General features: G+C 42.4%; 1 protein-coding gene across 10 annotated transcripts in view; it reads right to left on the bottom strand.

Annotated features, from left to right (window-relative positions):
• Positions 1-14,539, bottom strand: part of SLC35F5 (solute carrier family 35 member F5) — a 184,139-nt gene that overhangs the window by 45,305 nt on the left and 124,295 nt on the right. For all 10 annotated transcript variants that reach the window (XM_079923885.1, XM_079923898.1, XM_079923893.1 and 7 more), the window contains one exon: positions 12,903-13,026. In XM_079923885.1, coding sequence (XP_079780011.1) covers positions 12,903-12,950 — 48 coding nt within the window. In that variant the 5' untranslated portion in view covers positions 12,951-13,026. The remainder of the gene's footprint in view (positions 1-12,902; positions 13,027-14,539) is intronic.

Below are 14,539 nucleotides of genomic sequence, written 5' to 3'. Positions count from 1 at the left end.
TACTGCATTTTACGGGGTAAATAATATGTTGTAATGGAAGTCATTACCTTGGGAGAGTCTGGGATATCTAAGGTCCTATGGGTTTATTGTGTACACTCAAGTCCTAGACTTTAAAGGGTTTACAGGCAGGTTGGAGTAGCAAAATAGCAAGAGATCTGAATAAAAGTTCCAAACATATATAGAATAGGCATCCCAGGACAGTGCTTGACTGCTGGCCACTCATTGCCATGCCCTTGAGGGTATTGGCCAGAGTTCCGCAGGCATGATCTCTTTAGGTAAATATAAAGAAGGCTTTAGAAAACAGATGGATCTGAGCTTCATTTGAATGATGGGTAGAACTTTGATGGGGGCAGGGTAGAGGAATGATTTTTTTTTCTAAGAGAGTAAAAGAGTATGAGTGTGGGGAAGGAAAAATTCTTTTTTCCTTTCATCCTCCTAGGTTCTCCAGCTGGGGTCCTATAAAATTAGACTGACAAAAGACAGATTAACAAGGGAACGACAAACGGTTTACCAACACATACAGGGCATATCGTTAGGGAAAAATCTCAAGGAAAAGTAACTCAAATGGGCGGTTAGAGCTTGGGCTAATGTAGCATCTTAACAAAACAATAATTTCTAGAGATGTGACAAAGGAAAAGAGTTTCAGACTTTCAGGTGCAGCAACCCATGAGAAGGTAAATACGTAGGGGCAGCTAATGGAATAAGGTTGGTCTGTGCAGGTCCACCTTGGCTTTCTGTCTTCTTCGTGGCCGTAAAACTTCCCAAGGAGAGGGGATTTAAGTATGGCAGTCCTTAATTTTTCAGAAGTTTCCGCTTTTAGTCAGCAAGGCTTCTTTCTGCATCTGTTGATCTCATTTGCCTCCAGCTCAAAATAAGCCTTATGCCAAAGTGACAGTTTTGGGGGGTGGCACATTCTGGTCTCTGACATGAGCAAGAAAGAAAGGTGTGTCCAGAGACAACTGGTAAAACACTTGACAGAACACAGCATATATGGAGGGAAGGAATGGGAATTAAGACAGATCAGGTGAATTCTGGGGAGGTTGCAGCGTGTTGTGGGAGCTAGTTCAGGGAGTTTGGACTTATAATTTGTATGTGAGGAGAAGCGAAGAGCTTTTAAATAAGAGAGAAACACTTTTAGTAAGGCAGAAATAATTAAGTGTCCGCTTGATGGCTACCAGTATGGTAGTATTGTTGGGGCACTATGGAAGACATGGCCCTCAAGAAAACCATGTTATGGACAAAACTGATTATCTAATTAAAGCAGGCATTTGCTAAGCTAGAAAGTACTGAATCTAAACGTACTTGGCTAGTATCCTTTTAGCACTATGTACCACGCTGGACGCCAAATCGATGCTCTTTTTGAAAATGGTCTCGCTGGAGTGTTACTTCCTTTTATATCTTACCGGTGAAGGCATAATTGGTGAGGAACAAGATAAGAAAATAAGAGCCCCATTTAATTGACGCTGAGGAATTTAAGAGTGGCGCCGCCCGTGCCCACCCTGTGCTTTCAGCCAGCCCATCGGCCTCCTGCCAGCTGAGGGGCCCGTGCCAGCAGGTCACAGCATGGCAACGGGGAGCTCATTGACAGCCACATCCACTTCCCAACGTGCTCTTGACCTCCTCGGCTTCTCCCTTGTTCTCTCATCTCCCATCTTGGTCTTGTGCTCTGCTCCTGATACCTGATACCTGACACCACGCGCCCAGTACAACCTTGGCCCTTTCCTCTCTTATCATTTGCACCAACACCTGCATTCCCATCTGCTGCGAGGCAGTAAATGAACAACCCAGCCTGAGTCTCACAGTCCCTGGAACACTTCTACAGCCCATGTGGCCCATGAACAGCCCAGGTTGCCTCAACTCCCAAATGAGAAAATTTGAAAAAAGCAAAACTGTGGCTATGATATATGTAACAGGTTGTTAGATGTGACTCTTTGTGTTATATTCTGCTTTGAGCAGAGGCCCCGAAACAGAATAAACAATAAGTAGCGAAGACAGTCATGTTCTAAGGTAAGGGATTAGACTGTAACGGGAGTGTCCTAACCCAGTTTTACTGTCAGCACACCACTCATATCCAGGCTGTATATGTAGACTAAGAATCCATGAGAAGAGTCTAAAAATGGGAAACTATGCATTTGTTTGAAGAGCGTTGTCACATTATCTGAATATTCCCATCAGCATCCCCCTAGGGATTCGGGATGTGTGCTTCTCCCCACCTCAGGACCAGCAAGGGAGGAAGTAGGCACTTCTAGAGAGTATTCAAAGGTCTTAGCGCATGTTCTCTTGAGTTTAAGGAACACAAGGGCTGGTGCCTGAGTCTGGGGGCAAGAAGATGCAACTAGGGCTTACTGGAGCCTTGCTGCTCTGTCTGCATGATAAGGAAAGAGAATTCTGATGGGAATGGCCTATATTTACAGGAAGAAAAATGAAGATGAATTTCTCACGGGCTAGAAGTGGACCACATAGGAAGGAGCCATATTGGGTTTCTTAAGAGTGACTCTACCAACAAGGGCTGCCTCGAGGGATGCGATATCTCTAACAGAGAACTACTCGGGGGAAAATTGTAAGTGGTCAAAGAGATGAGACAGGCCCTTGCCAAGGAAACTACAGGAAACATATGTCCCAGCAGAAGCATTCCATGAGAATGAAGATCTGCATTTGGTATACACCATGCCGGTGGTGTTCTAGTAAAGGTTTAACAACCAGACCTCCAGGAAAAGAGTTCAGATTTGTAGCATTTCTGACATCCAAGGTAAGATTCCTTGGCTTCTGCTGCAGCCAACTTCGGGGTACCAACGTGACATCACTAAACATGGAAAAGATGCACAAGACACCACTGTAAAGTGCTTCCACCGTGCATATACAGTAGACATAAGTAAACTCAAGACAAGAACATAGAAAACAGTAAAATGTAGTTAAGTAGTTAGAAGATAATGAGTATTTGTTATCTTTGATTTTAAAACATTTATTTACTGGTAAATTTATATATGATTTAATTTTTAATGATGTCTGGATTTAACAACCACACAAAATTCCTGATAATTGAACAATTAGCTCTTGAGGGTTGGTACAGGCAAACTTAGCATACGCCACTGTACCATTCCCAGACGGCAGAGATGTCATATTACAGCCAAACCAGTCAGGTAAGACCTTTTCTGTCCCTTCCCTGGCATCCTTCCTCTGCCGTATCCCCTATCCACAGAGGTATCAGACACAGCCTGGTGAGTGGCAGAAAGGAAGTAAAATAAGGTAGGGAATAAAGAAACTAGCCAAGCTTCCCTCCCAGCTGCAGGCTTTCAGGCCTGAAATAGCCCTGGGCTGGCAGAAGGGTGAAGCTTAAATTGAATGAGAGTTAGGAATTATATGATTATTAGACTAAAATTAACTTTTAAACATCTAAACGTATCCAGAAAAGCTAAGCAACATGCCTACTATTTCATCCTGGGGCAGCAAAGAACAAAGAGAAAAATCAACTTTATAGGGGAAAAGGTGAGAAAGCATAATGTCATTTTATGTGTGTATCCTTCAGTCATTCAATAAACAAATATCCTAACTATGCATTGCTGTGTAACCAATTACTCTAAAACTTAACATCTTAAAAATTATTTCACAGTTTCTGTGGCTCAGGGATTTGGGAGTGGTTTAGCTCTGTGGTTCTGACTCAAGGCCTCTTCATGAAGTTGCAGTCAAGATGTTGGCTGGGCTGCCATCATCTGAAGGCTTGACTGGGGCTGGGGAATCTGCTTCCAAGGTGGCGCACTCACATGGCTGTTGTCAGGAGGCCTCGCTTCCCTGCTAGTTGTTGGTCTCAGTTTTTCTTGCTAGCTTCTGGTCTCAACTTTTCCCCAGGTGGGCCTCTCCACATACTGGGTGTCCTCATGACATGGCAGATGGCAGGCTTACCCAGATTAAGCAGTGTGAGAGGGAGAGTAAGGAAGAAGCCACAATGACACACCATCATCTTCACAATACTCTACTCATCTGAAGCAAGTCACTGAATCTACCCCACACACATGGGGTGGGGCAGAGGGATGAGGCTCCGCCTTTTGTAGGGGGAAGTGTCAAACTTGTGGACGTATTTTAAAACCACCACAACCAATAAACACATCTAAATGAATAAATACATATGTATTTGCTGTAGTCAAGTTATCTCCAATCAGGATGTAGCCATTTGCGAATTTATTGAAGGTAATTTATTGAACTGACTCTTTTTATCTTTATGTGACAGGAGCGCTAGCTTGAGTCTTAGAGTCATTTAGAATTATCTGGGAACCGGTGGCAAACTGAAAGCTGGTGGTACAAAAAAAAAAAGCTGGTGGTAAAAAAAAAAAAAACAGGTTTTTCAGGAAAAGGACTGATCCTAAGAAAGAAATAATCAGAGAGCAATCCTGTGGCCCTGAAAGAAAGTCTTGGCCCTCAGAAAGGAGGAGCAATTCTAAGTAAAACATGGTATTAGTCTCATTTCTAGCATCTCAGCCTCACTGCGGGACAACAATAATGCTGAGAGGTGGAAGCCCTCTGTGGTGCCCGAGCAAGAGAAGGCTAATATACATGTAGATGCATATTCCTAGCAACACTATTCACAATGGGCAGTGGAAGCAAACTGTCTTAGTACATTTGGGCAGCTATAACAAAATATCACAGACTGGGCAGCTTATAAACAACAGACATTTCTCAGTTCTGGGGGCTGGGAAGTACAAGATCAAGCACCAGCACGGTCACGTTTTAGCAGGAGCCCTTTTTCTGGTTCATAGCTGTCACCTTCTCTCACTGTGTTCTCACATGGTGGAAGGACCAAGGGATCTCACTGGAGCCCCCTTTATTAGACACTAACCCCATTCATGATGGTTCCACCCTCATGATTTAAAGAACTTCCCAAAGGCCCCACCTACTAATACCATCACATTGGGCTTTAGGATTTCAACATATGAATTTTGGGTGGACACAAACATTCAGACTATAGCACATCTCAAGTGTCCATCAACAAATGAATGCATAAACAAATTTGGTATATATATTTATATATATATAACAGAACAATACTCAGCTGATTGAAGGAATTAAGTGCTGATTCACGCTACAACATAGATGTACCTTGAAAACATTATGCTAAGTCAAAGAAGTCAGACAAAAGGTCACATATTGTATGATTTCATTTACCTGAAATATGCAGAACAGGTAGATCCCTCGAGACAGAACAGAAATCGGTGGTTTCAGGGGCTCAGGAAGGAGTGAATTGGGAGCAACTGATCAATGGGTAGAGGGCTTCCTTTTGGGATGACGAAAATGTTTGGGAACTAGATGGGCGTGGTGACTGCACAGCATTGTGCCACGGAACTGTTCCCGTTAAAATGGTTCATTTTATGTTATGTGAATTTTGCCTTAATTAAAAAAAATTGATGAAAAGAGAGAGAAGGCTTGTATGTGAGCACAGGTATGAAGCATCTAGAGACTCCAGAAATCTTTGGAGGGGGCATAGGAGATCTTTTAGGGCATGAGACCCAGCATTACGTGTGTGCATGGGTGGGAGTACAAGCCAGTGAAACTAGAAGTAGAGCTGCTACTATGAACTTGGACCCACTTGAAAGCCTGGGCAAATTCAAGTTTCTAACAGTAGGCGCCAAGAATAACGTGCTTAACATGAGTTGTCCATGCTTAGTAGTTCACGTCATGGAAGCTCAATTTGTCCAGTCCCCATCTGACTTTTGAGAGCCCTTTGTCAGGCGGAGGGAGGATTATATGTTTTGGAGCCAGGAAAGAGCCCCTCTCTCCTTTGGTGAAATTAACTCATTCATGAAAAGATCCAGCCTACTGGTGCTCGGAACCCTAAGTAGAAAAGGAGATTTTTATGCGTGGTGACCTAAAATAACTGAGCCTTTTCCTCAATAGCTAGCAACTCTCTGCTAGCCTGCTCACCACTTTAATTTGCCTGGTTTATTCCCAAGAGTGCTCAGTGGCTACAGGAACAAACATCTCACCTCTTTACCGTATTCCAAACCAAGCTAGAGAGTGCTTCCTGGGAAGTGATTCTATGGAAGGGGCCTTGCTTCCGTGGCCACAGTTAGGATTTCCCTGAGAAACCCTAAGATGACTCTGGGACCTTAGCTTCAGGCAAGACTTCAAGGGCCTCGTTTTTCTTCTGGAGCTCACAAAAGACGTAAGCAAAGTTTATTCACAATGTAATAATTTAAAAATATTTAAAAGGGCCTTTGTATGCGCAGGACGACCTTTAGAAAGTGTGCGATACAGGTTTGTACAGATGTCTGTATATATATTATTTACTATACTACATATTTTACACCATAGGTTCGTAACACTATAATTCTTAGTCATTCTGAGGAACAAAATATTCTAGAATTATAACTCAAATCATATTATAAGTCTGAAAAGGTATTGCTTCATATCATAGGCCCTCAAATGGCAATTGATCAAAAATTATTCATTGATGCTCTCATATAGGACCATTGCTAGACAACCTGGGGAATATATTCATTGACTCCACAGATATTTCTTAAGTGCCTGCTATGCCCCATCCCCTATTCAAGACACTGGCCTGTCTTAGAATGACCTTAACTTCAAGGCACTGGAGATGTAGCAATAAACAAAATAAATAAAGCCCTTATACTTTGGAGCTTATTTTCCAGAGGTGGGAGGTAGACAATAAATAAGCAAACAAAACCAAAAATAAGTAAATACAGATTGTGATAAGTGCTCTGAAGGAAATAAAGATGGAAATGTGATAGTAATTAGGAGAGACCAGTTTCCAATGGATCTCTTAAGGAAGGTCTCTCTAAGGAGGTGACTTTTGTTCGGAACGCTGAGATTGAAGCAGTAATGTGAATAGCCGTGGGGTGAGCAACCCAATGGAGGAAACAATAGGTGGTTTAAGAAGGAAGACCTGGGCTTCCCTGGTGGCGCAGTGGTTGAGAGTCCGCCTGCCAATGCAGGGGACGTGGGTTCGTGTCCCGGTCTGGGAAGATCCCACATGCTGCGGAGCGGCTGGGCCCATGAGCCATGCCCGCTGAGCTTGCGTGTCCAGAGCCTGTGCTCCGCAACGGGAGAGGCCACAACAGTGAGAGGTCTGCGTACCGCAAAAGAAGGAAGACCAGGTGTGGCTGAGGCCTTGGTGTGCAAGAAGAGGTATAAGATGGGACTGAAGAGGTAAACACCAGCCAACACACAGAGTCCTGAGGCTCGTGGGAAAAGTTTGAATTTCCTTCTTAGTGTAATGGGAAGCCACTGATCAGTTTTAAGCAAGGGAGTGACAAAATTCTGGGTGACATATTTTAAAAAATTACTCTGGCTGCCATATGAAGAATGAATAGGAGGGTGGATACAGGGAAAACGGAGAAATTAAAAGGTTATTTTTGGAAGTCCTGAGGGAGATGACAGTGTCTTGGATTTGATAAGGAGTCAGGAAAATGTAGAGACATGGGCAGATTTGAGATAGGTTTTAGAAATAGAACTTCCTGATCAATTGGATGTGGTATTGACATGAAGAGCACTAAATATCCTCTTGACAGTGAAGACTGTGTCTTTAGTGCCTATAAGATTACCTTGAACATACATGTATTTGTTGAATCAATAAAACTTGCTGAACATGTAGAAATGTAGGAACCAAACAAGAAATACAGAACAGTGTTATCAAATCCTACTTTGTGTGTTATCTTTAAGAGCCACTAGTGAACATCAAAGATAAAACTAGTGGTCAGCTATTCCAGGTTGGGGGCAGGTGAGACAGAATAGGATTAATAAGTGACAAAGTGGAGCGGAGAATTGTCTCAGCTGGAAAATGGGGTGAGTCAAGAACCAACTGATGACAGGGTATAGCAACCAAAAAACTGCCTTGCAGGAGGTAGGGAGTGTACATCCTGTTGAAAATATCCTTAATTTGCCTTTTAAAAGATACATTTAAAACTCTAGGTCGAAATCTTTTGAAGCAGTGAGCTATTTGCATATATGGATATTGTTAGGCTAGATTTTGAAAGCTAAACCTTGCGAAATTTAAAATACCCAACTTCCCTGGTGGTCCAGTGGCTAAGACTCCACTCTGCCAACGCAGGAGGGAACTAGATCCCACATGTCACAACTGAGTTCGCGTGCCGTAACTAAAGACCTCGCATGCTGCAACTAAAGATTCTGCGTACTGCAACTATGACCCGGTGCAGCCAAACAAACAAACAAATAAATAAATAAAATATTAATAAATAAATAAAATAAAATACCCAGAGTCTTGTTTCACCTTCCCAGGTCCTCAGTATTGTGCTTTCCAGGGTTTTGAACTGCAGTTCATTTAAGAATTAAGATATAAAATAGGTAATTTCTTTCTTTTTTAAAAAATTCTTTTGGCCGCACCATGCGACATGTGGGATCTCAGTTCCCTGACCAGGGATCGAACATGTGCCCCCTGCAATGGAAGCATGGAATCTTAACCACTGGACCACAAGGGAAATCCCAAAATACGTAATTTCAAAATTAGAAATTTGTGGGTGGTGAGAAGACCAGGCAGCCAAAACTCTCAGAAAATCCTCATCTTAGAATGACCTTAACTTCAGCTTCTCCTCCTGCTAGGAGTTTGCCTATTAATGTCTCCTTGGAGCAGCTGTTATCACTGAAACAGTTAAGCCTTTCGAGGTCATTAAGTATGAGAGGGACACATGAACAAGGAAAATCTGAAAAATGTGGTTAGAGCCCACTAAACTTAGCATTCACATCTTAGCAAAGGTTAATTTTTATTTTTTTAGAGCAGTTTTAGGTTCACAACAAAATTAAGGGGAAAGTACAGAGAATTTCCCTGTATCCCTCCCACCCAACTTCCCCCCCCCACCAATGCCTCTAACCAGATTAAGACAGTATGTTAAATGTGCTGATTTTACACGTACACAGTTTTTCATGACTCTCTTGTCTGACAAAGACAAACAAGTTAAAAGACTGTTTTGCACAATGTACGTTTGTGGCAGCTAAGATAAGTTTCTGATAGTTCAGCATGATTACCCTTCAATTTTCCTCGAAGACCAAGTCGATCACTGCCCCACGGGCACCAAAAGCAGCTCCTCTGCTATTTCACACAGGCTTTCCTGTTGTTGGTGCGATGTGTCAGCTGCCTTCATTCCACCACCTTCCCTGCCAGACTTAAACTGTCCATGATCATTTTCCCTCAAGTAAATGAAAAGAATAAATCTTCTGAAACTAATTGCGTATCACACTGGATTTATCTGTCTGTGTCTTGTCATTGGTCAACTAGGGCTTTGAACTTTGACTGAAATGTAGTTTCATCATAAAGATTACACGGAGTCAACCCAACCCTTTCTCATGCAGCTCCTGGGAAAAACCGTAGTGGAGACAATTCAGTACAAACATGTAACAGTAGGGATAATTAAACAAATTAGCAGAAATCCAGTGCTTTGATTCATTAGTTTGCTCTTTATCACATACTTATTGTACTTAGGGCCAGATGTGGTGCTTGCCACACAATAGTAAATAAATCAGCAGTGGTCCCTGTTCTTGAGGAGCTCTGTCTAATGTGGTTGTTCTCAATGGGCTGATTTTATCCCCCTGCAAAGAACATTTGGCAACATCTGGAGACATTTTTTGGTTGTTACAATAGGAAAGGCGCTACTGACCTCTAGCAGGTAGAGGCAAGGGAGGCTGCTAAACACCTTTAATACACAGGACAGCTCCATAACAAAGAGTGTCAATAGCTCCCCAAATAGCCACAGCCCAAAAAGTCAATAGTGCTGAGGTTGAGATACTTTAGTTTTATGAATGGAAACATGTTACAGATTTACTGAACAGTTTGTTTGGGGTTGATATAGACATCTCAAACCTGCAAAGAGAAATAGGTCCAGCCAACATCAGAAGAAGGCACAAGGATGCACAGATGGTTTTGCTCACTGTGATGTTTTCAGATTCCAGTGCAATGACTCTCAATCTAAGGGCCAATGTAGAATTCCACATAGAGTCTTAAAAACTTTTGGTGACCAGTTTGTACTTCTACTAGGTATCCAGTAGAGAAATGTGGAGCCCAACAGAGAGTTGGGGCTAGCCCAGACCCTACAGTGCTCTTCTTTTCCCTTTCTTTTCTTTCTTTCTCTTTCTTTCTTTCTTCCTTCCTTCCTTCGTTCCTTTTTCTTTCTTTCTTTCTTTCCTTCCTTCCTTCTTTCTTTCTTTCTCTTTCTTTCTTTCCTTCCTTCCTTCCTTCTTTCTTTCTCTTTCTTTCCTTCCTTCCTTCCTTCTTTCTTTCTTTCCTTCTCTGCCTTCTTTCCTTCCTTCCTTTCTTTCTTCTCTAAATTCCTTGAGCATTTAGGTATCCAGTAGAGAAATGTAGAGCCCAACAGAGAGTTGGGCTAGCCCAGACCCTACAGTGCTCTTCTTTTCCCTTTCTTTTCTTTCTTTCTCTTCCTTTCTTTCTTTGTTTTTTCTTTCTTTCTTTTTCTTTCTTTCCTTCCTTCCTTCCTTCCTCCTTCCTTCCTTCCTTCCTTTCTTTCTTTCTTTCTTTTCTTCTCTGCCTTCTTTCCTTCCTTCCTTTGTTTCTTCTCTAAATTCCTCGAGCATTTAGATAACTCTATTTCACACTTTACTATGCATAGCTTTGAAGCTATAGTCTGATCATTTTATGAATGGAAATATTGTCTTCCCAAGAGATGACACAATGTGAAATTTCATCTCTACTTCTTTTTGTCCTCCTTGGCCTAATGTAACGCTAACCATTTAACAGGTGCTAAATAATTGGTTCTTAGTGACTTAAACAAAGGAAGGAAAGACTCATAAAAGCTTCAAATGTAGAGATAGGAAGAGAGAGGGGTATCAAATGTGTCATAAGATGACAACTAAGCACAATGCAGTGGATCAGACAGGAAAAACGCTATAAAGACTATTACTGGGACAACTGGTGCAATTTGAATATGGACTGTACATTAGATGGTATTATGGTATGAAAGTTAAATTTACCAAATTTGGTCATTGTTCTGTGTTTATGTAAGAGAGTGTCCTTGTTCATTGGAGATACATCAGGAAAGGGTAAAGGGTTAAGATATCTGCAACTTAAATGGTTCAACAACACAAATAATAGTAATACTAATGTATGTGTATGTGCACTTACATGTATATACAGATATAAACAGATGGTGACAAAGCAAATATGGTAGAGTGCTAAAACTAGACACTGGAGGAAGAGTGTGTTCACTGTATTGTTTTCAGCATTTTTTCTATAAATTTTTCAAAATAAAGAATTTACAATTTACATATATATAAAAAATACTGTGATGAATATTAATTTAGGCTGGGCAGTTGCTTGAATGCATACATCAAAGAACAGTGAAAGATACTTTCTTGGAAGTTACACCTTTGCCATCTGCTATAAGAGTGAAAGATACTTTCCTGGAAGTTACACCTTTGCCATCTGGCTACAGTGGAAAGAGCAAGGTTCAACTGTGAGATGGAATTAAGCCAGTTAAAAGACGTGGCATGCTTTTCTGATTAGGCAACATATGCCAAAGCTACAGTTGGATGAAAGCCTGTAAAACTTGGATGGAGAGATTCTCTAGCTCCCTATTCCAGCTGAAGGGACAATGTCCAAATGCTTATTCCTACACTGTCAAGAAAAAATTCATTTTTCCATTCCCCTTGAACCTCTAACATGGTAGATCAATGGAAGAACATGGTCAAGGAAAAGGTCAGAGGCCTAATTCTCTTTTTTTCCATCCCTCACTTCAACTACTGGAAATATTCTGACTCCAGTCCAGTGCTAATTCTTTTAGACTACTAGTTTAATTTTTTTCTGCTCTGGCGCTCCTAAATACCCTGTATTTCTCCAAAGGTTTCTACACCCCCAACACCTGAAACTCTAGAAACTCCATCATGATCTAGAGTGATTCCAGACTATTATATACTCTTATCATCTGCTAACAGTGAAGAAGTAAACAACTTATCAGCCCCATTGCCCCAAGTTTGGAACATCCTTGATTGTTTGGTTTCTTGGATCATTCAACAAATATTTAATGAGTAGTACCAAACCTCCTCCTCTCCCAGCCTCTCACCATCTCAGGAAATGGACCTACCATTGCCCCTGGGGCCTGGAGCAGTGTTAACCTTGTTCACCATTTTTTTTTTTGTTTGTTTGTTTTTGCAGTACGCGGCCTCTCACTGTTGTGGCCTCTCCCGTTGCGGAGCACAGGCTCCAGACGCGCAGGCTCAGCGGCCATGGCTCACGGGCCCAGCCGCTCCGCGGCATGTGGGATCCTCCCGGACCGGGGCACGAACCCATGTCCCCTGCATCGGCAGGCGGACTCTCAACCACTGCGCCACCAGGGAAGCCCCACCTCTTTTTTATATCCGCAAGGACATCCGCAAGTTCTGCCAGCTCCACATTCAAAATACGTCTTGAGTCCAGCCACTTCTCACACCCTCAGCCTAACCACCAGCACCTCTCACCTTGACAATCAAAATTGCCATCTTATGGAGCTGCTTCCACTCTTACCCCAGGCAGTCTATTCTTCAAAATGCCTTTTGAATGAACTTCTCAAAATAGAAATCAAATCATATCGCTTCCATTTTCAAAACCATCCCACCGTTCCCATCACACTGAATAATTCAAAGTTCTTATTGGGGCCTACAAGGCCCTAAATACTCTGACCCCTTCCTACCTCTCCTACCATTTACCACCTAGCTCACAAGATTCCAGCCACACTACCTTTTAGCTGTTCTTCCATCATCCCTAGCCCTTCCTGCCTTCAGGCCTTTGTATTTGCCATTTCTTTCCCCTGGAACACTATTCCTGAAGTGTTCCAAGTCACCTCCTCAGAGATTTTCCCCAATCCACGCAATCTAAAATTATTCCCCCACGCCACCCCACCATCACTTTTCATTCTTCTACCTTAGTATATACTTTTTTTCATAGCACTTACCATGAACTGAAAATACAGTATATATTTATGCATTTGTTTGTCTTCCATCAGAATATCAGCTCCATGAGTGCAGGAACTTTTTGTGTCTTGTTCACCACTGCATCCCCAGCCTCTAGATAAGGGTCTAAAGCAGAGAAGGAGCTAAATCAATATTTCTTGATGGAATGAATGCACAACTAATGCTCTCTGACCAATTTTCGAGACAAAGCTCCCTGTTCCAGAGTAGCTAGCCTACAGTTAATGTTGTTGGAACCACTGTCCTCAGAATTCTTGCTGTTAACTCTTCCCTTGTCCTCCTGGGAGCTCTTTTTTTAAAAATTTTATTGGAGTATAGTTGATTTACAATCCTTGGAGCTCTTAAAGGCCAGGAATAGGGGCTTCCCTGGTGGCGCAGTGATTGAGAGTCCGCCTGCCGATGCAGGGAACATGGGTTTGTGCCCCAGTCCGGGAAGATCCCACATGCCATGGAGCGGCTGGGCCCGTGAGCCATGGCCGCTAACCCTGCGCGTCCGGAGCCTGTGCTCTGCAACGGGAGAGGCCACAACAGTGAGAGGCCCGCGTAACACACACACACACACAAAAAAAAGCCAGGAATAGGAGAAGGTAGAAAAAGACAGTAACAGTGTGGAAAAGATCCATTCACTTTTCAGGTTTGGCATTACACATTGGTAGTAGAGTAGGTGCCCACGTACTGATAGGAAAGGCCACTGTGACAAAAAATACCTTCTCTACTAGACTATTACATATCCTGAAATTCTACTCTTAAGGATTAAATTATCAAGTCATCAACATCAAGGTGTTGATTCTTCTTCTATTATTCAGACCATTAACAAATTCTTGATAAAAGATGTTCTTCTCTATCCTCCATGCCTAGCACATGACTTGCACGTGTATATATTCAGTAAATACCGAATAAATGAACAGACTCTCCTTGAGTTTACTGCCTCATTTTCCTTGCCATGCACTTGTCCCTATTCTGCATGTCTTTCCTTTACCACTTCAAACTCTGATAGTTCCTTTCTAACTTTAATTATACCCCTGGATTTTTTCCAGAAATAAATACGCTAGCTACTGGTTAACAGCAAAGACCTTGGCATCTGAGATGAAGGGCACAGATGCTTTTCTGAAACCTAATCACTTCAGCCTACCGCTCAAACTTGCCAAGGGACTGATTCTGGCCCACGTGTTCCAAAGGTACCTGCCTGCCTTCCCACCCTGAGCCCCTCATTGCGAGGTGGCTAGCCTCCCCACTGTCCTCTGTGTCATTTTTACTCTCACCTTTATAACTGCTTATGTGTTCCTCCACCCTCTGCTTCCTTCAGCCCATGGAAGTAACGTTCATTCTTCAGGGTTTGGATCAAAGAACATCTCAGACCATGCTAAGCTAATTAGTCTCGCTTTCCTCTGAAATCCTATAGCAATAAGTATTAGTACCACTTGGTTTTTTTGTTGTTGTTGTTGTTTTTTAAGTTTTTATTTATTTATTTATTTATTTATGGCTGTGTTGGGTCTTCGTTTCTGTGTGAGGGCTTTCTCTAGTTGTGGCGAGCGGGGGCCACTTTTCATCGCGGTGCGCGGGCCTCTCACTGTCACGGCCTCTCTTGTTGCGGTGCACAGGCTCCGGACGCGCAGGCTAA

Source organism: Stenella coeruleoalba (genome assembly GCF_951394435.1).
Source record: "Stenella coeruleoalba genome assembly, chromosome: 6".
In the NCBI taxonomy this organism is placed as follows: Eukaryota; Metazoa; Chordata; class Mammalia; order Artiodactyla; family Delphinidae; genus Stenella; species Stenella coeruleoalba.
Note: the sequence above shows the minus strand (reverse complement) of the source record. Positions and strands in the feature narration are given on the sequence as shown.